General features: G+C 40.1%; 1 protein-coding gene across 3 annotated transcripts in view; it reads right to left on the bottom strand.

Moving 5' to 3' along the window:
- The window catches only part of FHL1 (four and a half LIM domains 1), a 138,882-nt gene that overhangs the window by 20,463 nt on the left and 90,923 nt on the right, over nucleotides 1–27,496 (bottom strand). The window contains exon 1 of one of the 3 annotated variants that reach the window (XM_074205366.1): nucleotides 168–275. The exons of the other annotated variants lie outside the window; for them this stretch is intronic. Within the exon in view, the coding sequence (XP_074061467.1) occupies nucleotides 168–189 (22 nt within the window). The 5' untranslated portion in view covers nucleotides 190–275. Of the gene's footprint in view, nucleotides 1–167; nucleotides 276–27,496 lie in introns of those variants that run through there. 3 annotated transcript variants of the gene reach the window in all.

The raw sequence follows: 27,496 nt of genomic DNA, 5'->3' as shown, positions 1-27,496 counted from the left end.
TCTAATTCTTACTTTAAGGCAGGCAATATCAATGATGAGATTTATAAGCCTAACATTGTTGAATCCCCCAATTTTTCCCAGTCAAGTCCATTTCCAGTTATAAATCATTATTATAAATCATATTCCATCAGAAAATCATATAAAAGAGTCCCTCAGGGTCTCCTTACCCGAATGTTTCTGGGAAGCCATGCCTTGGAGAGCAACTTCCCCGGCGTTGCCCAGGTCACTGTTGCCACTATCTCAGCTGATAAGAATATGGCTCATTTGATAACATACATTTAAGGGGAGGCTATTAATACAAAAATAACTAAGAGCAGATGTCCCCACCCCTCCCAAGAGATTACAACCTTAATCCCACTAGAAAATTCTTACCATTTTAGGTGATCCCAGGGAGAAGAATAGGATCCAGTAAAAATACCAAACACAACATATAAATACCTGGAGAACGACTCAGCATCCAAATTAGCTCCAAAGCCGGGAGTGACTACAGAGAAAGCCATCCCTCTCCTGGAGTAACATTTGGCCTCAGCCTGGGCATAGTTCATTGCTAAGCCAGCCTTATTAATTTTCTTTATAGATCCAAAGTGTTCAACTCTACTCCAGCTCTACTTAAAAAATACTATTTCTGTTGAAAATCATTCTATTATAGAAACTCAACAATAAATAGTACAATAAAATTGTAGGATTTAGAGAGTAGAATTATAGAGGTGATAGATCCTTAAACTTACAGCCCGCCTACTACAGAACCAGAGGATGAGAAGAAAAGTCCAATATGGAAAAAATTCCATCTATGTAAAACGTCCAACTCCTGAAGTACCCTTTAAAGCAGATAACGGGGGGGGGGGGGGGGGGGGCGTGCATATGCTATAGGAACAACACAGACATCTTGGAGCCCAAACAAGCAAAATGAAACTCTGTTGTGAAAACATTAGCTCCATGAACTTAGAGCCTTTTTTAAGTTACCCCAAAATTCTTCAGACTGTTCCTTGGAACCAAAATAGAAAAATGTTCTCTTCCCCTTATATTAAGACCACCATGTGGTCTTCCACCTATGGAAAGCTTTGTGTTGTGGTCTAGAGAGAGTGCAAAAGAAAGAGACAATACAGTGATCAGGGGGTCAAGGATAGACCAAAAAGATAAGGTAGGACAATTCAAAGCTGATTCATTGCTACAAAATCATCAAGTCATACAAGAGGTATGATGAACATGCGCACCAAATCCTAGAATACCAGTATGGGGAACTAACTATGAGACTGTAGCAACTTGAAGGCATTTATTTCTCTCTCTCCCCCAAGTACATCACATAGAATAGCTTTAGAATTGATTTTTTTTTGTTTTTTTACAACATCTTTATTTCTGAATATGCTCTCCTCCCCTTTCTGATTCAGATAATCATTTCTTTGTAACAAAGTGTAAAAAAAGTAGAAAAAATTAGTTTCGCAAAACAAACAAAACCATCAACAGTCTAACAGAATATCCAATGTACAATACCCATAGGACTGTACCTCCACAAAGAAGAAAGAGATTCATTTTCTCATCTTCTCAGTGCCAAGTTTGATCATTATTAGCATATAGCAGCTACTTAACAAATGCTAGTAGTCAAATGTATGAATGAATTCTTTGAAACTTGAAAGCTAAATTTTAGGACAAGTAACAATGGGAACTTTATCAGAGGGTAGGGAGTCAAAAGTAAAAGACTAGAGTCCCTTTATCTAATCAGTCACCAAGTCTTGTCTACCATGTCACTCATGATGGTACTCTTCTCTAGTTTCATGCCCTCATTGCCTCTCAATTCAGCTATTTAACTAGTCTCCTAACTAGGCTCCCTGACTAGTTTCCCTGTGTCCAGCTTCTCTAATCCAGCCTCCATAGAAAAGCCCATCATCTCCCATTGAGAAAGAACCTCATAAGCCAGTGCTCCAACATAACCACCAAATGATCTTCCAGCCTCCACTAGGAAACCAATAGGGAGGGTGGACCCATCACTTTCCAGGGCAGCCCATTCTACTTTGGAACAGATCTAATTGAAAGGAAGGTTTTCCTGATAGCCTAAATATACCTCCTTGCCATTTCTACCCATTGCCCATTGAGGCCAAACAAGATGAACCCCTCTTCTTCACAATGGCTTTTCAAGTACTTGAAGAGTTACCATTCCCGCTGCCCTAAGTCTTTTCTCATCTGTGCTAAATATCTACTGCTATCTCAATTGATTCTCATATAATGTGTATTTGAGACCCTTCATTAATCTTCTACCTGCTGTTCTGGATATTCTCTGGCTCATTTATGTCCTTCTTAAACTAGATTGTCCAGAACTGACCACTCCCCACGTGATCAGACTGAGATCCAGTAGAGTAGGCCTTCTTTCTTACCATGAATATGCCTGTCTTACTGCAGTGTCCAATTGTATCGGTCTTCTGGTGAGTCCTTTATTTGGAACTTTCTTTTGCAAACAAATTGTTACACTTAGAAAGTTGACTTTTTGAACCCCAAGGTAGAACTTTACATAGGCACCTTTTGAATTACATCTTATTTGATCCGGTTCAGTGTTCTAACCCATTGAGACCCTTGGGAGTCTAATTCTTTCATCTGGTATGTCAACTATCTGCTTCTCTGTTTTGAGTCTTCTATAAATTGGAAAATTAGCCTTTCAAGAGTTTTGTTTTAGCTCTCAGCAAGATACACATCTTCGTGTGTAACCGACAGCTTTCTATATGACCCTCTGAGGTTCTGAACTTTAAAATGCCAAAAATGTTTTCATGTAGGAGCCAATTTTCCACTTTACATTGTAAGTATTTTCTTTTAGGAAGTAAAGTGCCTTCTTTAAGTACTAGATACATTTTTAAGTGTGTCAAACAAGGTAATGAAAAACAAAGAAGGAAGAATTGGAGGAAAACCAAGCTTATCACCAGCATGAAGTTTATGCATCATGGAATATCAGAATCAGAAAAGACCAAAGACATTATCCAGTCAAAACTCTTCATTTTATTTTTCATTCATTCATTCATTCATTTATTTGTTTTCCAACTACATGCAAAGATAGCTTTCAACAATAATTTTTGGTAAGGTTTTGAGTTTCTCATTTTTCTCCCTTCCTCCCTTCCCCACCTCTTCCCTCAGATAGAAAATAATCATCAGGTTATATGTGTATAACTATTAAACGCTTCATTTTACAAAGAAAGGAGCTGAAACCCAGAAAGGGGCAATGACAGAAGCACAAATCTTGGGTGGAGATTGTAGAGTGGCCAGTTCCAGATCAATACAAAGAAAACCTTTCTGAGAATGAGAATCATCCCCCAAGTGGAATAGGATGCCTCATTATAAGGGATGTTCTCCAGACAATAAATGACTAAGAGTCAAGGATATGGTAGAAAGAGCCTTCTTTGGGTAGAGTTGGACTCCATGGTCGCCACAGTCCTTATGTGATAGGTGAGTCTACACTTTCCCAAAGTCAAAGCCCGTAAATTCTTAGCAGAGACAGAAATCTGCCACTTCAAGCCTCTTTCCTCTCCACCCAATTCACTCATCAGGAGTATAGATAAATTGCTCCATAAGCCACAAGTATATCCCTGATAACCTGATACTCTCTGCCCACAAGGGAGTTGATCATATCCAAGAAGACAGTGATTTGAGAGCCTGTCCTCAGGGTAGCTGAATTTGCTTGACCTTGCAATTCACACCTTTTAGGTTACTATGGCTGTTTGAAAAAGACATGATTCATGATCTCTGCTTTATATTGACACCTGACCTAGCCCAACTGCTGCCAGTTTCCACAATCATCAAACAAGAAAGGGGAGGATCTAGGGAACTCCTGTTGTCAGAAGGGAACTCCTCAGGAAGACTGTTGGTAAAAATCATGTCTCTCTCCTCAATATACTGGGTTTGTCCAGAATTTTGTGTGCCTTTCATTGTGAGATAGAATCTGAAGCATCATTCAGACCCTGTCTAACCCATGACATAGAACCAGCCACTGATTTCACTGGCAAGGCTGGTTCCTTGGTGTTTCATGGAAGCAATCCAAGAATCCCTCCATTTTTCTAAACCCTGACATATTTTACAATCATCCCCCCCCAATTCATAAGAGTTAATAGATATTAATTCTAGATGTCCCAAAAAACTCAAGCAAACCCTGAGTTTACTCATGTTTTGACTTGCCTGAAAACCATATTAGCTCACTGTCAACATCCTTCAACAACCTCTAAATTATAGAGGTCTGTCTGATGCCTTAGTAAGCAATGCCCTTCTTCACCCGGGGAGGGGAGAACCCAAGATGCAACTCTGACTTCTCTCTGACAGATAGTGTCATATAATGAGGTCACATTACAGCTATGATTGCAGGGCTTCTTTCCAAAGTTTGCTACCTCACAAGCACCACTGGGAGGATCAAACTCCAATTATCCAGGGTTGTGCAGGCCTAAGAGTCAAACACAGCAAATTCAGCGGCCCACTTGGCCTACATCTCCAGGGTTCCCAGCTGACATCCCAACTTCTAGTTCCCTCTTCTCCTTTAGGGACACAAGGTTCAAGGGTTGAAAAATGCTGGGATAATTCTTGGACATTCCTAATGGCCCAGAACAAAAGAAGAATACAAGGTCTTTGTGGATTTGTCTTTCACCTTTATCTTTCTCTCCTTATAGTAGCTGGTCTCATGCCTGCAATTCATTCATTCATTAATTCACCACTTTTTCTTCTCACTTACTACTGGTCATCCCAGAACAGCAGCCCAGTATTTTTTTCTTTCTAGTTCAGTTGGGATTTCCCTCTTCTTCCCTCTCTAGTTAAAAGGAATTGACCAATCTATTTAGGGTCAATTCATCCCATTCAAGCTTGTTCTTTTTCAAGCTTTGGTGAAAGCCAAACAAGAACAAATAATGGGAGGAAGATGGGTAAACATTCTCTTTTTCCAACTCCAGAAACTGTGTTTGAACAAAATTACAAAAACTTTTCACGTAAATAGTCAGATCTAAACAACGGGAATAATGCCAATTGCTCATGGTCAGGTCAGACTGATATAATAAAAATGACAATTCTACCCAAATTAAATTACTTACCCAGTGCCATACAAATCAAATTATCAAATAACTATTTTACAGAGTTAGAAAAAATAGTAACAAAATTCATTTGAAGGAATAAAAAGTCAAGAAGATCAAGGGAACTGATGAAAAAAATGTAAAGGAAGGCGGTCTAGCTATATCAGTTTTAAACTACGTTAAAAAGTGGCAGTCATCAAAACTGCCTGGTACGGGTGAAGAAATAGAGTAATGGATTAGGCTGGGTACAAAAGAAACAAAAGTAAATGACTATAGTAATCTATTGTTTGACAAATCTAAAGATATTAGCTTCTGGGATAAGAACTCATTATTTGACAAAAACTGCTGAGAAACTGGAAAATAAAATGGCAAAAACTAGGCATAGACTCATATCTCATACCCTATACCGAAAGAGCATCAAAATGGGTACAGGATTTAGACATAATGTGCCATAAAGTTCAATTAAGAGATCAAGAAATACTCTGTCAAATCTATGGAAAGGGGAGAAATTCATGACCAAACAAGAAATAGAGTACATTACAAAATGCAAAATAGATGATTTTGATTATATTAAATTAAAAGTTTTTGCACTAATAAAACCAATGCTGCCAAGATTAGAAGGAAAACAGAAATATGAGATACAAATTTCACAGCTAGTGTTTCTGATAAAGGACTCATTTATAAAACAGAGAATTGAATCAAATTTATAACAAGTCATTCCTCAATTGATAAATGGTCAAAGGATATGAATAGGCAGTTTTCAAAGGAAGAAATTAAAGCTATATATAATCATATGAAAAATGTTCTAATCTATTATTTAGAGAAATGTAAATTAAAACAACTATGAGGTATCACTTCACACCTATCAGATTGGCTAAGATGTCAAAAAGTGAAAACGATCAATGTTGGAGAGAGACTGTGGGAGGACTGGGACATTGATGCACTATTGGTGGAGTTGTAAACTAATCTAACTATTCTGGATAGTAACATGGAACTATGCCCAAAGAGCAATTAAAATGATTGTACCCACTGACCCAGCAATACCAATACTAGGCCTATATCCAAAAGAAATCATAAAAAATGGGAAAAGTTCCACATGTTCCAAAATATTCATAGCAGCTCTTTTGAAGTGGCAAAGAATTGGAAATCGAGGGGATGCCCATCAATTGGGGAATTGCTGAACAAGTTATGGTATATGAATGTTATGGGGTACCATTGCTCTATAAGAAACCATGAATGATGGACTCTAGAGAAGCATGGGAAAAATTACAGGAACTGATGCTGAACAAAGAGAGAACCAAGAAAGCATTATACATATTAACAACAACATTATGAGCTGATCAACTATGATAGTTGCAACTCCTCTCAGAAGTTCTGAGAGCTAGGACAGCTCTGGGACACCTGTTATGGACAATACTATCCACATCCAAACAGAAAAAAACAAACCAAATAAACATAGAACCTGAGTGAATATTATGTTCACTTTTTAAAATTTTCTCTATTTTTCCTTCCTATCCCATGACTTTTTTCCCTTTCCCCTCAATCCTAATTCCTCATACACAAAATGATTACTATATAAATATGTTAAACATAAATGTACACATACAAGGTCACTAGACTGTTGCTGCAGGGGAAGGGAGAGTGGAAGAAAATTGTGTCACATAAATATGCAAGTGGATAAATGTTGAAAAACTTTCATAACAAGTAATTGGAAAAATAAGTAAAATGAAAGTAATATACTAAAAAAAACAAGAAATCCCTCCCCCTTTTCTGTCTATATTATTTGGAACAAGTAAAAATTAGTTACAGTGCATCCTTCCTTACAGTAGTTATATTGAAATCTCCTGGGCGGCTAGGTGGCACAGTGGATAGAGCACTGGCCCTGGAGTCAGGAGTACCTGAGTTCAAATCTGACCTCAGACACTTAATAGTTACCTAGCTGTGTGGCCTGGGGTAAGCCACTTAACCCCACTGCCTTGAAAAAACCTAAAAAATGTTGAAATCTCCTTCATGAGCATTAAAGTGCATCCTTCCTTACAGTAGTTAACATCAAAATCTTCTTCATGAGCTCTTGGAAAACACCTTGGTGAAAGCTGGGTAACACTAATCTCAGCAGAATCACCTCTCTTTACTTTTCCCCAGAAACAACTGGTTTGGGGTCTGCATCCCTCAGTATACTAATGACAAAGTTGTGTCTTGCTGATGACTCCTCAGTAAATGAAAATTGTATGCTTCACAAGTCCCATAAAAAAACCAGGATCAGCAAATATTTTGATGGGAGTAATTGAGGTAGTCTACCTAAAATAATTCACCTTCAGGACAAAAATATGTATACAGAAAGAAACCACTACTAAATAATTTATTAATAGTTTTTTTCTTTTCTCTTTTTTAATTGTTCTTTTCTGTGAAGGACATTAGTTAGCTGTTGGTCTTTAGTGGAAATGAATTTAAACAGAAAAAGAGGGCAATTGAATCTTCAGCCTTCAAACATTAATCAGAGGTCTGAAATATCCACAACAGGTGGACTCAGTGCATGCCAGGGGCAACCAAGATTGAAAGGGGGTTTAGAATCATGTGCAGGGTAACATAGATGCAAAACAGAAATATCACCAGTGGATGGGAAGAACAGATGAATAGAATTTTAACACTTAAAACATGACAAAGATTTATCCTTCCCCTCTTCTCAATTTCATCAAGCCTTTGGTTTCCTTTAAGAGTCTGTTTTTATATTTTCTTTTCTCTTTCCTTTTACATTTCTTTTCTTGTTCCTATTCGTTTTGTTCCTTTAACGTCTTTCCTTATAGTCTGTTCTTTGACCCACTTTTGCTAAGTTTCACCATTTTGAGGTAGATTCAAAAGCATTTGGTCCATGATGCAAACTGCTGCTTTTCCAATTAGCTACCTAGCAGAATATTCTGAAGTCCCTGCTGGGCTATTTCTTCTACATTGGAAGGATTCTAGCCATCAGTGTGAGGAAAGGACAACCAGTTTGGAGGAACAAGGGCACTCAAACTTGTTCCTAGTCATTGGCATGATGTATCAGAAATGGAAGGCCATTGGATATGCTGAACATTTAAATGAAGTTTTCTAAAATCCCCCTTTGCCCTGCCCCCCACTTTCTTTCACTTGGGGTCCCTGGTACTGCTGTTCTGTACATGTGTCCTATGCAGTCAGTGTGACTGATGGCAAAGAAAAGCCTCTTCCTGACCTACACATTGACAGAAATAGGAGAGGGCAAAAGCTGTGTAGACCTTTTTTGGTAGGAACACTTAGGGTGAGAAAAATACTCTGGAAAACACAAGGCTGAATCATACCATATCATAGTACATGACTCCATCCCTTAATTTTGCAGTTGGACTCAATCACTCAGTAGATGTTGTTGACTGAGTGACAACTAAAAGACCCACAAGCTACTCGATACAGTTAGTTCCCAACTCACAAACAAGTTCTGGTCTAAAAGACTGATTGTTTACAATTTATAATGTAGTTTTCCTTCAAAAGCAAATTGACCATACATGTTCATAGGGTCAAAGGTAAAACTTCTTTTAAGTTACAATGGGCCAGAAGTACATACAGTAATAATGCTTATGGGAGTCCCCAGTCTAGAACTGAAAGGAACCTCAGAGGCTATCAAGTCTAACCCATTCCTTCATTTTGCGGAGAAGGAAACCGAGGCCAACAGAAAGGAAGGGGTTACTTGTCTAAGAGCACACAGATAAGTGACAATAGTAGAATTTGAATCCAAAGCCAGTTCTCTAGTGGAATTTGAATCCAAAGCCAGGTCCCTTACCACCATACTCTACCTCCCTTGTGGCCAATAACAAATCATTTCACATCTTCAGATCTCAATTTTCTAACAATGAGGACTGCATTATCTGATTCACAGGAGTGTTGTAAAGCACCATGGAAATATACATGATTTTTCTCACTTTCTCCCACTGTGTCCCAATATTCGCCTATCAAAGGTTCACATTGACAAGAACAAGTGCCATTTGGAAAATCATCTTTTCAAATTACATTTACCATTAATATCAACCTGAAAGGTTCTAGAAAGTTTGACTACACCCTAACTAAAAATACTCAGGTCATCCATACAGGCAATGGCAGATGTCCCTAGTCTACTTCCTAGGGTATTATCCAGTCTCTGGAAAGAGGAACATGAATTCCTCTGTCTAAAGGGTAAGACACTAAACTTGTACATCCCACCTGATGTTCCAAATACCATTTTTGGCTCTGGCTCTCCACCAAGGCAACTTGCCAAAAAAGCTTTCCATCAGTCAAGATCTGCTATCATTTGAAGCAGGTGCCAATAAATTCTTTTAATAGGGCCTCAATTCTAGCCACAGGATATGTATCAAGTTGGGTTCTGGAATTTCAGTTTCTCTATTTCATATAGACTTTCACTGTCCCATCTGGTTTGAGAACAAGAACTACCAGAGTGTCGTCCTTTCCAAGACTACTCTTCTTGAAAAGTATTCCCGAATAACTGCTCCATGACCACTTTCCCTCAGGGACGGTGTAGTGCTGAGAATGGATGGAGTACCCAACTCGGGAATCAGAATGATCTAAGTCTGAGATCTAGATTTGCCACATATTATCAGCCCTGTGCAGCTAGATGGCACTAGCCCAGGCCCTGGAGGCAGGAGGATCTAAATTCAAATCCAGTCTCAGATACTTAGTAGCTGTGTGCCCCTGGGCAAGTCACTATACCCAGTTTGCCTCAGTTTCTTCATCTGTAAAATGAGCCAGAGAAGGAAAGGGCAAACCCTAGTATCTTTGCCAAGAAAACCCCAAATGGAGCCATAAAGAGTCAGACATGACTAAAATAAACAACAACAGCCCAGGTCTGTAATCCATAGGTAAAAAAACACTTCCCCTACCTAAGCCTAAGAGAAGGAATCTTCCAAAAACCTGATAAAATACCTATCTCCAATCGTGTCCATAAGATCGGATCACAGATTTCAAACTAGAAGACATGAAAAATCATGGGATCCTCAATATAGAGGACCATGTCAAATCCTCTCATTTTACATATGGGGAGACTGAGGCTGAGGTCATACCCCAAATTACCCAGAGTTAGAATTCAAACCCAGATCCTCTCCAAATGCAGGGTTCTTTCCACTATATCACACTTCTTCTTTCAAACTCTCCATGAAAACATAAACAAGAGCTAATAGGATCCTACCCCAAAACTTCTCCTACTGGACATTACCATCCAACCACAAGGTCACAGAAATATCTGAAGGCTAAGTAGCCATTTCCTGGTGTTGGCGAGAGCTTCAGGGCAACTATCAAGTTTGGGGACAGGTGCCATGAGGCTTGAAAGCTTGTCTGCTGGCATAACCCAGGCAGAACTCCTGAGCTTGGGGTCTCTGCCTTTCTTGACTTTCTTTCTTCTGGGATTATAGTCTCCCTTCCCTTCTAGGGTATCTCTCTTAATCTCTAGGGACTGGGACCTTCACAGCCACACTCGAGAGATCCCCAGTGAATCCTGTCACCCTCTGCCTATCAAGTATAAAACTGCAGGTTATTGCCTGGCTCTGGGTTGGATTCCTTAGCTATCAGGGGGAGGTGAGAGAATGACGAGACTAGATGCAGTTTTAGCCCCCTCCAACAAAGCATACTGTGATTTTTCTCAGCAAATCTTATGATTCAGAAAAGAATAAAGAAACCCATTTGGAGCTGTCTAATAGAATTACTTAACTGTTTATAGCTTCCCAACTGCCACTGGACAGGAGTCAAGGAAGGAAAGAAAGGTTCCAGGGATACCAGCAAAAAGTTTGAAACAAACTGGGTGCCCACCAACTGGAAAAAGGTTGAAAAGATAGATTTCAGGAGATACCTGCCTCTGTCCTTTTAGGATAGTTCCCCAGGAGACAATCAGGAGGAGGAGAGAGGAAGAGTTAATAGCAAAATGATAGTAACCACCATAATGAACACAAAGGCACTGATAAAATGCTTGCTATTATCTTGACCCATGGAATCAAAATTCCAATCTGTTTTAACCTTGTCCTAAATTTTGCCGTGGATTCTTTCTATTGGGATAGAGGATTTTAATTTTCTTTTTTTTAATGGTAAATGTTCACCTAAACCATTTAAACCCTGCATCATTAAAGACACCCTGTGGAGCATCAACCCCATTTGTAAGAATTGTATAGACTTTGGCAAGATTCCACCTCCAATTATCCCAGTAGGGAATTCTTATAATCCCCCTCTGAGACCCACCCAGTCCACACCACCTGCTTTCTGGCTCCACCAAGATTACTAGCTCAAACATGGACTGGAAGAATTGGGGGTCATCTCCTGGGACAAATATGGTGCCATGGGGAAGCTTTTGCCCCTCCAGCTGCAAAATCCCCTTCTCATATTCTCCATGCTGGACTTCATGTTCCAGTTCCTCTGTTTCATGTCCCCGATACTTGGCTTGGGGGTCATCACTCTGGACTTAATGTTGGCACCAAAGTTTGCCCTCCTTGAATTTCAGCTGTTCAAGGAGCATCCTGCTCTTCCAGTAGTCTCTAGGTCTCTGTGTCTCTTTCTCTCCCTCCCTGTCTTTGTCTCCCTTTCTCTGTCCTTTCCTTCCTCCTCTTCCTCTTTTTTCCTCCTTCCCTGTCTCCCTGTCTCCCATCTTCTTTGTCTATCTCTGTGACTCTGTCTCTGTCTCCCTCTCCCCCTCTCTCTGGCTCCCTCCCCTTCAATCTCCAGCTGCTCCATTTTCAGCTCCACTGATCTAACAAGTGTTTTTGAAACACCTATCTTGAGCTAGGTGCCTCCTCTCTCAGCTTCAATAATGACCTCCTTTGATTCAGACTCTGAATCATTAGAAAATTGACAATGTGGAAGTTACAGAGCCCCCAAACTTCCTTTCTGATTCACTCCTTAATGTGGCTTTGTTCGGAGAAACAAGCTTTTCAGGGCCCTAATCCCTTGGATATATACATGTGTACAGACACACATACACACACACACACACACACACACACACACACACACACACAGCCACATCCCTACTCTCCAGATCTTAGAAGAGCCAATTTCTCTTGCAACTACAGATCTTCTAATCTCACAAAGGAGCCTTGTGGCTGGCCTCTCCTAGAAACCAGTGATGAAGTCATATAGAATAATAGGAAAAAATAGGGGACTACAAGTTAGGACTCCTGGGTTCTACCTCTTGGCTCTCCTGCTAATTAACTGTGGGCTCTCATCAATTATTGGACTTGTGAGCACCTCAGTTTGCTCCCTAGAAATTGGGGAGGGTGGGGATTTAAACTTGATCTCTGAGGGTCTTTCCAGATCTAAGACTCATAGATATGAGCCTAAGATTTTTGCTCCTTTTCTTCAGATCGTTTCTTCTCTCTTCTACCTGATTTGGCAGAAGATGGAATATTACAGATATATACTACATCTCTATCTTTGCTCCCCTGAAATTCTGTGATTGTCTTTTTGTTTTTTTTTCCCAACAGATGCTTAATTTCTTTCCTTCCTCAATCTTAATTCTGTCTTTTGAAGCTTAAAGTCTATGATTCCTAATTTCCATTAAGTAGCCCCCCAGCAACCCTCTCACATAGGCTGCTTTCCTGATAGAGCTCTGTTACAAAATCCAGTTCATCACAACATTTAAAAAACTTAACAAGATTGGTGTAGGGCCAAATGCAAAAAGGAGATAGATGAAACCTCTGGGTGGTCTTAGTTAAAGATGGCAATGTGCTGGCTGCCCTGGGCCCCAGAACATGCCAGGGCTTCCTCAGTGGGACACAGAGCCACTCAAAAAAGATCAGCTTAGAGAGCTGAGGCCAACTACATATTACCCACAAGTCTCTTCTCTTCTTTCTTCATCATGTTCAGCAAAATGTCAACAGGGAAAAAAGGCAAAAGAAAAAGAAAGTTATCTCTGCTCCTGCTGTTGTAACCCAGGAAGCCAAGAAATTTGTTAGAGAAGGGGCCCCAAAACTCTGGATTTGGTCAAGACGTCCCTCCACAAAGGAAGCTCAGCCACTTTGTCAAATGGCCTTGCTATATCCAACTGAAGTGTCAGAGGCCTAGGCTTATAAGCATCTGAAAGTGCCACCAGCAAATAACTAGCTCACCCAGGTTTTGGGTCATCAGACAGCTGCTCAGCTGATTAAACTTGCCTGTAAATATGGATGAGAACCAAAGCAAGGACAGAACAAAGGCTACTTGGTTGAGGCCCGGCAGAAAACTGCAGGCCAAGGGGGCATCCCATGATGAGACCAGCTGTCCAGCAGAAGGAAACAAGAAAGCTCAGCTGCCTGTCACTGTACATGCTACTTGGCTCCCACTACATCCTATCTTCCTCCCTGCTTTACGCCCCCAAAGAGGTTGGGGGGAGCACCTCAAAAGTACAGTCAGATTGGGCCACTTAGTTCATGGAAAGTGGCACACAAGTTTTAAAGCCTCACTAATACAGATGTCAAGAAAGCTCCTATAAGGGGCATGGGCTCTGAAATCAACCAGAGGAAAAAAGCAACTGGGTTAATTGTCTACATTTATCTTTTATCCACCAAAAAATAAAAATGAAGAGAGCCTCGAACTTGTTTGTCCATACTTATTTTCATTTTCTCTCCTCTATTCAACTGTGAACTTCTTGAGGGCTGGGCCTGGGTTCTGTTCCCTTTCTTTGTATTGTCAACATTTTTGCATAGTGCCTTGCCCAGCACAAAGTAGGTTCTAAGTGCTGGTCAATTGACTGGCCAACATTCCATTTCATTGCCCTGTTCTAAAGAGCCTACAGATGGGAGGATAAGATGAGTGCCAACCAACCACCCTTTCTGGTGGGGAAGACCCATTTCCATTCCAAGCTTACTCTGGAGTTTAGAAATTGAGCTTCTTCTCTGCCATCAAAACATGCTCCACTTTTGAAACACTCTCTTCTTTCTCTGTTATCTGTTAGAGTCAGGCAGAAAGCCTGAGGAGGCTCCCCAGGGACTGGTCCCACCCACCACAAAAAGAAGGAAGAAGGGCAGTGGCCACCTGGTTGAGCTGGGGTCTTGCAAGGGAATGCCAGTGACATGATCATACTTGTTTATACTGGCACCAGTATGAACCAATGGATCCATAAGAGGCAAGAAAGGAAGAGGCCTCGGCTTTAATCTCAATGACTATGAAAATAGAGAGGAGACAGGAAGAGGAGAATCTATGATATACTACTGCTGAAACAAGTTGTTCTGTAGAAATCCCCAGATCACTGACTTAAAAGCACTTACCTATCTGTCTGATTAGGACATTGCTTCAAACACACCCTTCCATTACCCACCAAACCAAAGCAGTCACAACACTGGTTCCACCAAAGCGTTTGAAAAAGGCCCTCAAGGGCAGCTAGGTGGCACAGTGGATAAAGCACCCGCCCTGGAGTCAGGAGTACCTGGGTTCAAATCCGGTCACAGGAACACTTAATAACTTAATAATTACCTAGCCGTGTGGCCTTGGGCAAGCCACTTAGCCCCATTTGCCTTACAAAAACCTACAAAAAGAAAAAGAAAAAAAGAAAAGAAAAGAAAAAGGCCCTCAAGAGCTACCTAGCTGACCAGGATGAAGTTGTAATAATAGAGTATTTAACTTTCAGGTGGGTCCATGTTATCTCCTTCCACTATTAAAATTGGTGGTTTGTCAACTGGGAATTATAATGGAGCAATACAAATAGTCCCAGCCAGCCCAGGCCACCCTCCTGGCACCACCTCCCCTATGAATTCTGCCATTTGAGCACACAGCTCTGAGTCAGAGGTCTGACCTTAAAATGATGAGCTGGAAAAACACCATATTCTTAGTTCATATCATTCTGGCAGTCTCAACTTCTATATCAACATTAGAATATTAAAGTCATCCTCTGACCTTTCTCTCCCCCCACCCCAAGCTTTCAAAGCAGAAGAGACATATATCTTTATTCGCAAAAGAAAGCATTTTCTTGCTGCTGGTTGCTTTATTTTTAAAAAGACAATTAAAGTTCAATAGGGTTTATCAAAGTTGGGGGACCAGTATTCTTGCCTACTTCTGGTTCTGTCATTGGCATGCTTAGCTAGACTGTAGCTGCTATTTTCTCTACCTATCATATCTAGGAAAGGAAAAAAAAGAATTTATCTCAGAGAACATTTTCACAATTCATTTGGGGGGAGGGGTTTGAGGGGAGGGACTTGAAGACCACAAATCATTAAGATTGTGAACAAAAGATATTCCACAATCATATTGACTTTTTTTTGTTCTTGCTTTTGTTCTTATTTATTTATTTTCCAATTACATGCAAAGACTTTTTTTTAGGTCTTTGCAAGGCAATGGGGTTAAGTGGCTTGCCCAAGGCCACACGGCTAGGTAATTATTAAGTGTCTGAGGCCAGATTTGAACTCAAGTCCTCCTGACTCCAGGGCCAGTGCCCTAACCACTGTGCCACCTAGCCACCCCATAAAGACCATTTTCAGCATTCGTTCTTATGCAGACTTTTGAGTTCCACATTTTCCTTAACAGGTCTCTCAGGATTATCCTTGATCATTGAACTGCTGAGAGGAGCTACATCCATCATAGTTGATCCTTTAACAGATCACACTTACTGTTAATTAAACGTTGGACCAAGGACTCGCCTGCTTGCTTTTTGTCAAATCAACCAATTCAACAAGTCACTATATGTGCTTTGCCAGAAAGATAGAGTCCCTTCCCTCAAAGAGCTTATACTCTGTAATTAAGGTGAAAGCCCCAAAAGAATAGGGCAAAGTTAGATACAAAGAATTCGGGCAGATAGGATTACACAAGGGGGAAAATCTTGATCTAAGGTATTGGAAACAAATTTAAAAGAAAAGGCTTTTGAGTCAAAAATGAGATCAAAATCAGCTACATTATGATCCACCCACAACAGAGCTGGTGGTGTTGGAACACAGACTGAAGTACATTTGTTGTTGTTGTTGTTATTATTATTATTATTAGGGGGGGGGTTGTGGGGTGGATGGGGTTGGGTGGCTTGCTCAAGGCCACACAGCTGGGTGATTTTGGGGTGTCTGAGGCCGGATTTGAACCCGGGTGCTCTTGACTCCAGGGCCGGTGCTCCATCTACTGTGCCACCTAGCTGCTCCTATTATCATTTTTTTTATTTTATTGTTTCCTCTTTCCTTTACTTTATTGCTCATGAGGGTCTATATTTTTGGGGGAGGCGGTATTAGGTTTACTCTTAAACAAGACTATCTTAGTAATGCATAAAAAATAATTTGTACAAAAATAAAATAAATACAATTTTTAAAAAAATAACTACATTAATTTTGTAAAACTTGTCTTTGTCTAATTTAACAATAGCTTCACAACCAAAGAAATCCATTTAAAAGCTTTCCAGTGGAAAAGTGTGTTTTGCCATTAAAAAAAAATTCAACAAAACTGACTTAGAATCTTTTTTTCTTTACTAGCATTCAGATGATATTTGTTTGATAAATTGATAGCCGTGCTAATTATTGCACCTTGCCCCCTCAGTCATCAGCTCTGTTCTCTAATTTTTCAGCCTCTCCTTTTCTACTGGATCCTGCCCTGATGCCTTACACACAAGCCCAGAGCTCCTTCATCTTTAAAAAAGGTTCTCTGTTTGACCCTACTCAAACTACTCAAATACTGTCCTATATCTCTCCTCCATTTCGAAACTGAGCTTCTAGAAAAAGTCATCTACATTCGTTATATCCACTTATTTTAAAACCCCTGACAGTCTGGTTTCCGCCATCATCACTCAACTGAAACTGCATTCTCTAAAGTTAGAAAGGACCTCTCAAATGCCAAATCCAGTGCCTATTTACAGTCCTTATTCTCCCTGACTTCTCTGTAACATTTGACATTTTTGACTACTTCTCCCTGGACCTTCTTTTTTATTGGCAAGGCAATGGGGTTAAGTGGCTTCTCTCTGGACCTTCTTGACACAGATATCTCCTAGTTCTTACCTTTCTTGGGGACCATTTCTTCTCCTTTGAGGAAATCACCATTCATATCTTGCCCCAGACAGTGGATGTTTCCCAAGATTCTGTCTTCTATCCTTTCTTCTTCTCTCTCCAATACTGTCTCTTGATTAACCCATTAGCTTCCATAGCTCTATTTCTATGCAGACTATTCCTGCATTGTTTTTATATCCAACCATCCCTAAATCTCTCTCCTGAGCTCCAGTCAAAAATCATCAACTGCCTATTGGATAGCTCCACTTGGATGTCTTGAAGGCATCTGACTCAACATATCTTAAACCTACCTTTCTTCTTAAGACTCTGTGACTGTTGAGAATTCTACCATGGTTCCATTCAATCATAATCTTGATCTCAAAGTCATCTCCTATTCTTCCCTCTCCCTCACCCCAACACATCTGCTCAGTTGCCAAATCTTAAAGTGTACTTTTGTATCTCATAACCAGTTTTCCACTCATACACTCACCCACCCTAGTGGTTAAAGTTCCCATCAGCTTTAAGAGACTGCAGTACTAACCTCCTGATTAGTTTCTTTGCCTCTAGCTTCTTCCCTTTCCAATGAGACCATGTAATTTCTCCTGCTTAAGAAGCTTTAGTGGCTCCACTGCCACATCTATTTCCATATGAATTTAATATTATTATTTCCTTCACAAACTTTATTCTCAAGTCATACTACTCTGTTTGATGACCCACACAAAATATTATATCACCTTTGTATACAAAAATTGTCCCTGATGTGTGGAATGCCATCCTTCATTATCTCCACCTCTTAGCAGCTCTGGCTTCTTTCAAAGCTCAGCTCAAGTAGTTCCTGCCACCTAAGACCCTCCAGATTCTCCTGATTGTTAGTGCCCTTCTCTTCTGAAATTACTTTGTATGTATTGTGTATTGATTTTTTAAAAATTGTTTTACATTGCCTCCAGAAGAATGTAAGTGCAGGGACTGTTTTTCACTTTTATTCCTGTTATAAGCCTGTGGAGTGCTTGTTTAGTAGCTTCTGAATTTCTTCATCATTTTTGTAGATTCAATCATGATGTTCACAGGTGTTCTGGCCAAGATAAGCAAATGCTGTGCTGTACACCAAGTCTCTGAAAGCTGCCTACTCCTCTTCTGCTCCACTGTTGCTGACTTATGTGCTGCCTCAGCTTTTGCCCCAGATCAGCATTAAACTGTTCGTGCATGAAGAAATACTCTAGCTCATTCTTGTTGAGGCCCCTGACAGTCATTTTGCTGGAGACCACCACTTTTGCTGAATGTGAATGTTTAGCTTAGAGAGGATGAGTCTCTGAATGGTCCAGCATGCTGCACCACACATCGCCTTCTTCACTCTCCTATCCCACCTATTTCTTTTCCTGACAATGACAAGGTCTATTAAAAATGATAGTACTTGAATCGCTTCCACTTGAATTGTCTCAGGAAGATCCTGAGTATTACCTGGCAATAAAAGGCACTGTACACTGAGGTCCTCTCTAGAGCTGAACTGCCAATCAACTTCTGCTGCAGAGGATGCATTTGCTTAAACAAGACTATTTTATAGAGAATTCACAAAATGTAAGTGCTTTGTAGTCAGAAAATGCAGTATAAGGATACTCTCACGTTATTCTGAAGAACTTTAGTCTTGTCTATGAGACACAGGACATTCAGAAGGGCATGCCTATCTCAAAGAAGGAACCATCCTCCATGAGCAAAGCAGAATCAAAGAAGCGCATAGGTTGTGCAAATCCAGAATCACTTCCACTCTAAATGCTCTAATGGACCACTTGTGCCCCATCTGTGATAGTGCTTTCTGAACTCCTAATGGACTGATAAGCCACAGCTGAACACACTATTGATTCCAATATTATGATTTCATCGGTCTTCAAAAACAAAGAACAAACACTTAAAGTGCCTGGTACAAAAGAGGTATTTAATAAATACTTTTTGAATGAATGAATGAACAGCTACTCATATTTATAAAAACCTTTGAGGTATACAAACTACTTTTATTACATCAACTATGTAAGGTTGGGTGTGAGAGCATTATTATATCCATTTTTTCAAATGAAGAAATGACACTAGGTGGGTGACTGGGGGGAATAATCTGCCCAAGGTCATAAAAGTAGTCAGAAGTTGGATTTTGTGGTACCACTGAAATAACTCTGAAGTCCTAGAATCTGAGTTCAGATTCTACCTCTGAGTTTTATACTATCTGAATGACATTGGGAAAGTCATTTACCTTGCCTGGGCCTTTGCCCCACTGTGTTTAATGAAGGAGATTGGACTGAATGCCACAGAGGTCCCTTCCAACTCTACATCAAGGAGACTATGATTCTATGAATTAAAGACAGATTTCAAGGGACTACAAGCCAAGTAGCCTTTTCCCTCCATAAAACTGTATTGACTACAAAGAATGCCTTTGTGGATCTATATAGATAGATATAGATATAGATATAGATATAGATAGAGATAGAGATAGAGATAGAGATAGAAATAGAAATGTAGATGTAGATGTAGATATAGATAGATATATAGGTATTTGTAGATACCTTATATATTTATATAGATAGATAGCTAAGAAGGAGTTCAAAAGAAACCTGAGATGCACAAATTTAGACATCTCTACTCCAAATGTTCATATGGACTATTTGTGCCTGACCTATGGTAGAGCCTTCCAAACTCATCTTAGTCTGATCAGCCACAGTTGGATACACTGTACCTGGACCCTGACATAGTGATGTCATTTTGATCCTCTGAGCACAAAGGACAACAACCATCTATATATCTATATCTTTATATAGACACAGGCATCTCTCTCTGCCTGTCTCTCTTACATAGAGAACATTTTTTCAAACACTGACAGAGTAATACACCTTCAGAAATAATGGTGACCTCCGTATAAATCATCTAATTAACTCCCATCTCTTCCTAAGCTACAGAATTTTAAAAACAATCATGGGGCATTTCAAGAGCAGTTAAGAAAAGTTAAATGTTCAACTTAAGAGTTTTCATTTTAATTCTTTCTAAGTTCATGGAAGTATTTGGTTCATTCTACAATTAGGACAAACTCTCATAATAAGCAAAGCTTCATATGTTCTTGGTATTTTGCTTTGATCTAAGAATCAAAAGGATGTTTGCAGAGGGTATTTTTAGCTGCTTGAAGTTTAGGGATTTTGTCCTTCACTCTTTACAAAGAAAAGAAAAATTGAAAGACCTTGAACAATTGCATGAAGTAAATTAAACTAGGGATCTTTTCTATTGATACCTTTGTTTCATGCTAGTGAGGAAATGCACAAATAAAACCCTATGAACATTTGTGATTTGTTCTGTAGTGGACTTGGCACAGGATGATTGAGGAACAACTTGAAGAAGAGAGTTAATCCTTTTGCAAGCTAGCCAGGACAGGGTCTATTTTCATGCTGTTATGATGGTAACTTAGAGCACATAAAAAAACAAGATCAAATCGCAATTCCCTTTGGGGTTGTAACTTTCTAAATGTAGTGATTGGTAATTCATCAAGATTATTGTTTGACACAGATAATTTTTACACAATCATTTGCACCTCCACACCCACCATTTATTTGAGGGACTCACATACTTTGCAAGCATAAATCAGCCCACAAGGCATCACTTTCAGGGAAGAGGGCTCGGGTGTTACTAGGTAAACTGAGGCATTAAAAAAGATCAAGTGTCTTGTCTCTGAGAGAGAAGGGGGAGAACTAAGAATAGGACCTCCAGGACTTATTCTATCACCTGTTCTAATCATAAATCCACAAAACTTTCCACCTAACCACTTACAAGAGTGTGTGCTATCAACCAATTTTAATATACTAGTAATTTGTTAGTGATGAAATTCAACTTATAAACTGTTGTGTGAAAGTAATTGGGGCTTTAAAAGACTATTTGAAGAGGAATGATAAGAAGTTATAGACATACAATGTATATATATATATATATATCCACACACAAATGTACATATATAATAATCTACAGACTAACTACATGACGGCTGAAGGCAGAAGGAAGAAATGGAGAAAGTAGAAAGTGGTATATGTAAACCCAGAGCGTACCCAAGCTAGAACTTTGGTTCAGATACTTCCTTCTTCTCTCTGAGCCTCAACTTATTCAGTTGTAAAATGGCGATCATAATAATATTCATACAACCTATCTCGCCACAGTTCTGTAAGGAAAGTGTCTTGTAAACCCTGAATCACAATTAATATAGCTAGATATAGCTATGAATTTAAAACTTTAGAGTAAGGTCATACAGACGTTATTATTCAGTGGTTTCAGTCGTGTCTGACTCTGTGGCCCCATTGGGGTTTTCATGGCAGAGATCCTGGAGTGGCTTGTTGTTTCCTTCTCCAACTCATTTGACAGATGAGGAAACTGAGGGAAACAGGGTGAAGTGACTTGCCCAGGGTCACACAGCTAGTGAGTGGTATCTGAGGTCATATCTAAACTCAAGAAGAGGAGTCTTTCTGACTTCAGATCCAGTCAGCACTCTGTGTACTATGCCCCCCCCCGCCCCCACTCACCCACTCAGCTGCACATGTGAATTCATACAATGATCAACAAACATTTCTTATAGTGCACTATAGTCAAAGCATTCAGAGATCATGTAGGCATGGGAACTACAGGATGGACCTTGTAGTCAAGAACTGGATTCAAGTTTTGCTTCTACCAAATACTAGTTATATCCTCATGGCAAACTCACTTACCCTCTCATTGAGCCAGGCAACTCTTGAAGATTCGGAAATGAGAGATGAGTTATCAGTCTCTACTGGTGGAGCGTCTGTACCAAGACATTCTTACCTCAGTGAAATTATGGGTGCAGACCAAAGCAAAAACTGCCCAAAGATCCAAAGGCTATTTCCTCACTTAAAACTGTGACTAGCTAGACAGTTTACAACTTATCATTTAGACGTAAATTGATTTCTTCACAAACTTGTACTGTTAGATTGTGTGTATTTTTTTTAAAGCCCACAACAAAACATCTTCATTAAACTATGTGGTAATACAAATCTGCATTCTAGTCCATGACCAAAATCCAAATGATTTTGCAAAGAGCAAACAAGTCAGTTTTTCAGATCACAAAAGCAGTTGCTGACAGAAGACAAGCTAAGTTTTGCCAGCCCCTCTAATTTTCTACAAGTAGCATACTCGTTGCACCCTGAACTTGATGAGTCTTTGCTATTTGGGAGTGGTGGAGAAAGAGGGAATCTTTGGATAGGTAAATACTGTATGGTTCTTCCTGTGGAATGTCTTGGGGCAGCTAAGTGGTGCAGTGAAGAAAGCACTATCCATGGAATCAGGAAGAGCTGAGATCAAATCCAACCTCAGACACTAACTAGCTGTGTGACCCTGGGAAAGTCACTTCACCCTGTTTGCCTCAGTTTCCTCATCTGTCAAATGAGCTAGAAAAAGAAGGAAGTAGCAAACCCCTCCAGTATCTTTGTCAAGAAAATCACAAATGGGGCCATGGAGAGTCAGACACAAATGAAACAACCAAACAACAGAAATAGAATTCCTTATAGACAATTCCTATACTACTGAGAAAAACAACCAAGTTCCTCTCCCAAAAGTTTTCACGTGATATTATTTTGCTATACAAATTAAATCACATTTCAATGATATGGAACCATCCAAATTGTGAACTACATAATATACACTATATCCATGTCTGCTCAGCCAACAGACAGCTGGGAACTACAGTGGAAGCCACAAGATTAGCCCCTACAGGGGCTGGGACAAACTGTCTGGAAGGGTTTCTAAGGATTCCCTGCTAACGAGACCCAGAGCGCTAACGAAGACTTCCAAAAGGAAATATGCCCAGCCAGCCCAGGGCCAAGATAGAGGCTGTATGTAGTTGCAGGGACTGAGAAGAAAGGGCATAAGAAATGCAGCTTACAAGGACAGAGAGAATCTGTCACATGAACAGAACCCCCAAAATGTTCCATGTCCACCTGCATCTCGCTATTTCAGCAATCCTTGGATCATTTTTTGTACCTAGCATCCTGACATTGGGTGGGCTTTGAAATCAATATAGGGTTGACTCTGTGTTCCCAACACTTTTGTTTGATGTTCAGTCTCTTTGTGATCTCATTTGGGGTTTTCTTGGCAGAGATACTAGAGTAGGTTGCCATTTCCTTCTCCAGCTCATTTGACAGAGGAGGAAATTGAAATTAACAGGGTGAAGTGACTTCCCCAGGGTCACACAGCTAGTAAGTATTTGGGGCCAGATTTGAAGTCAGGAAGACACTAGACCTGGCACTTTATCCACTGTGCCACTTTGGCTGCCCCTTCCAAACACATCTAAATGCATTTGGCTGGTGGGATTAAAATGTGAAATTCTTACTACTTATGAACTATCTTATCCTCCAGAGATAAAGGAAGATACTTAGAGAGCTCTTTCTAGTTTAAAAAGAACAAGTGGTTTATGAGATGTCCCAGTGGGACAGTGTGGAGTCAGAGGATGCAAGTTGGTATTCCAGCTCAGCCAGACTCATTCCACACCACCACCCACAGAATGTGGGGGTCTTGGGCAAGTCACTTCTATTCAGACCTCCAGGTCCCCTCTTAGCAAAATCAGGGGGTCAGATGAGATAACCTCTAACTTCCAGACCTAAGTTAACATGTGCCACATTAAAAATAAAAAGTGGAATGGTTTGATTCAGGACAAGATCATTTTACAATGAAGGGGAACAACTTACAGAAGAGTGTGCCATGTCTAAGAAGTCACTAGCAGGCTATGGCTCCAGTATCCCTGAAGCATCCTTGAAGCATTTCTTCTTTGGAGTTGGAGCTGAAAGGGACTTTCAAGGTCATCTCTTCTCCTAGACTCACTTTTTGGATAAGGAAAATCAGATCCTAAGATGCTGTGATGACTGAGCCTGGACTCAAGACCTGAGTTCAAATCCAGTCTCAGACACTTCATAGTTGTATGACTCTGGGCAAGTCATTGAACCTCTTTCTGCCTCAGTTTCCACATCTGTAAAATGGGGATAATAACAGCACCTCCCACCCAGGGCTGCTGTCAAACAATGCTCGTAAAATTGCTTAGCATAGTCCTTGCCTCATAGTGTTATGTGTTTGCTACCACTACTACCACCACCACCACAATCATTATTATTATTATTGACTTTTCTAAAGTCAAATAGGTAGCACAGGAGGTGGCAACAGGATTTGAATGGAGTCATTCTCTGACTCCCAAGCACATCCTCATTCCACTATTTCACACTATAGGAAAGTTGGTAGCTTGGGATGGAGGGTCCAGGGCCCTGTTGTCAGGGAGCCTTCCAGGGAGCTGAGACACTTTCTACAGACTGGAAGAGACCCAAGTTGGGCAAGATGGGCGTTAGGCCAGCAAGAGTTCTTTCTAAAGGTCTCCTAATCCAGCCAGACACAGTGTTCTTACTAATGCCATTGGTGCCAGATCCCAGCCTCTTAACCACTTCTCCCCTTTTAAGGCTGTTTCATATTTACAGTTCAGGCTCATAAGCTTCTAGATGCCGAAAGGTACTAGGAAAAAAATCTAAATATAACAGATGGGTAAATGCACATGGAAACTGGAAACCCAAATACCACCCCACCCTTCACAGCTGAACGGCTTAACACCTACTACTTCAGCACTACATTATCATGGCAGACCCTGGGTCTTTCTTCTTTTAACAGGGGCGTTTCTCAGCTTTAGAGAGAAAGAGTAAGGCAAATGGTTCTAGCCTATTTGCTGCTAGAGAAAATGTTGCAGAATCTTAAGAGCTGAAAAGATTCCCTTGAAATTTTTCACTCTGTCCAGTGATTTTTAGCTGTGGTGTGATGGCAAGAATGCAAGTGGGGGTAGTCAGAAATCCCATATTCAAGTCCTATCTCCAACATTTATTAGCTGTGCAACTGTTAATGATCAAACAAACCTCAATTTTCTCATTGAGGGGTTAATATTTCATGGGATTGTTGTATCAAATAAAATTATATTTTGTAAATCAAAAGGAGCTATATTAAGTGAAACTATTATTTCTATTATTATTTCCCCTCTATACCTGCACTCAATGGCCTAATTCCTGCATGTCTTGACTAACGGTCTTTTTTTCCATTTCCAACTCCATAAGTAGCCCAACTCCAAGCTTTCACCTTTATTATCTTCAACTATATTCAGTGGAGCACAGATTTCAAGAGGGAAGGGAACGTGGAGATTATCTTCCCCCAACCCAAAGCTATGCTGGGGAAATCTAGAACTAAAGAAGTGAAAAGACTGAACCCAGAGGGGTCAAGGCAATAAGCACCAGAGCTAGGGTTGAAACCTATGTTCCCCTGGCTCCAAGTGCATCACTTTTTCTCCTGTGCCACATTACATTCCAATGCTTTAGATTTTTGTAAACGATGGCTCTGGTCTCTCTTTCCAAGAAAACTTGCATTTTCTAATAATAGTGACCATGTTCTTATGGAATAGAATCTTTTTTATATTGATAACAAAGTCAAGAATCTTTAGATATTCATCTTGGAGGGGAAAAAACTAAAATACAGATTTAATCACCAGGTGGAACCACTAGCCACTTGCCTGATCCTGTCTAACAATAAGGATCTGGCACTGGCAAATCCATGCTTACCCTATCAATTCCATACTTCCCCTAAGACAGAAGAGCAAAATAAGGAAAGGAAATAATTTTCCTATGGTTTTCAGAGTAAAGGCTCTCCCTCTCCACCTCTTTTGTGGGCATCTGATAGGTCTAGCAGTGTACTCTAGGAATTTGTTCAATCTCTTGACTCAGTCCCTATCCACTATGAAAACTCTACCCCTTCCTCTTCATGATGCATTTCTATACAGTCACAAAATGGTAGACCAAATAAATGTAACTGAAATGTATACAGTTCTTTACTGACAGCTCTTACCCTGTCCACAGGCATGCCCCAAACCCAGAATTCCTGGACACAATTCAGGGGTTTGGATTCAGATTTCCTTTCCAGCCATTCCCACTGGGAATGAATAAACATCCCTGATACAGTTCTACTCTCAGTCTCATAGAGGATAAATATCTAGCTAGTTAGATGGGGCCATTCATTTCTTTCTTATCTGCCTTAATCATTGAATGGGCAAACTGAAACCTGCCAAAGACCTAGCTTTAAAAGGCCAAGGTCTCCCAATGTATCCAGGAACATCTTCTGCCATCTTGATCCATATTTGGCCACTGGACCCAGTTGGCTCTGAGAGAGAAAGTGAGTGACTTAGTACAGCTCCCCCCTCCCCATATAGATCCAATTCATGTGCTCCTCATGGCATTACCTCCCTGATGTCATGGTCTTCTTCGAGAACTAAGGACAAACAACAGTTAGTTGAGGCAACTGATTTCTTTTCTGGTCTCCTTTTCTAGGTCATTACTTTATCACTGGCAAGAACTCCCAAACCTGCCATCCAATTGCACTTACTATGTCTCTACTTACTATGTTACTTTAGTAGAACTGAGAACAAGCCCAGGCAGAGAGATAAAACCCTCTCTTACCTGACATTCTTTCTTCTCATCTTTGAATTCTTCCTTTCCAAAGTTTGAGCACTAACCATGTTCTATCTGACTTCTAGCTCCAGGTTGATCTTCTCTTCTCCTCTCCTCCCTTTGGATCTTTTCCTTTAATAAGCTTTGAAGGAATATCCACCTTCATCAACTTTGGGGTGGGGCTGACCTGAAACACAAGGCTATGACATGTTCTCTTCTCTTCCTCTGCCCACTTATGAAGCTGGGGAGTGGGGTGGGGTTTGAGTTCATCCTCTATCTCTCTCTCTTTCTCTCTGTCTCTTTTTCCATCTGTCTCTGTCTCTCCACATATACACAAGTAGAAATAGAGAGCTCGGAGTGAGGAAGACAAGGGTTAAAATCTTATTTCTGACACATCCTTGCTATGTGACTGTGGACTCATCAATTTTTCAGTTCCTTAGGAAACTCTAAGACTATAAGTTACAGAATAGTTGATCTACACTGGTATAGAAGGAACTCCATAACTTTTCCACATACACACACTCATACATACATACATACATACACGTATGCATGCTGGGTTAGCAGGTGTGAATATAGTCCAATAAGACTGAAAGAAACCAATGGGGGCCTCTTTTGAGTCTGAGAATTAGGCAAATTTCACATTAATGTCACCATCACTTCTTGGCTACTATCATAAAAAATGTAAAAGTTTCAGGCCTTCTAGTGGTGTAGCAGTTGAATGTCAATTAAATATTAAACCACAATGCAATAAGGTAGGAGGGATTGTTCCATCTGGATTACAGATCAGAGGATTTCAGAGCTGGAAACAACCAATTGCACAATCGACAACTGATCATCTGGCCTTTGCTTGAAGATATCCAATGAATGAGAGCCCATTAACTCCCATTCTACTTTCATAAAGCTGACTTAGGAAGTTTTTCTTGAACCCAAGTCTAAATTTGTCACTGCAACTCTTATCCATTAGTCAAAGCTTCTAATATGCTTTTATAGGACATTCCCCTAAAATTCTTCTTTTCTCCAGAGTAACTGTCCTCAGGCCTCAATTCTCATGTGGCACAAACTTGAGAGTCTT

Source organism: Macrotis lagotis, chromosome X, assembly GCF_037893015.1.
Source record: "Macrotis lagotis isolate mMagLag1 chromosome X, bilby.v1.9.chrom.fasta, whole genome shotgun sequence".
Classification (NCBI taxonomy): Eukaryota; Metazoa; Chordata; class Mammalia; order Peramelemorphia; family Peramelidae; genus Macrotis; species Macrotis lagotis.
The sequence above is the reverse complement of the archived record's forward strand: the minus strand, read 5'-3'. Positions and strand labels throughout refer to the sequence as shown.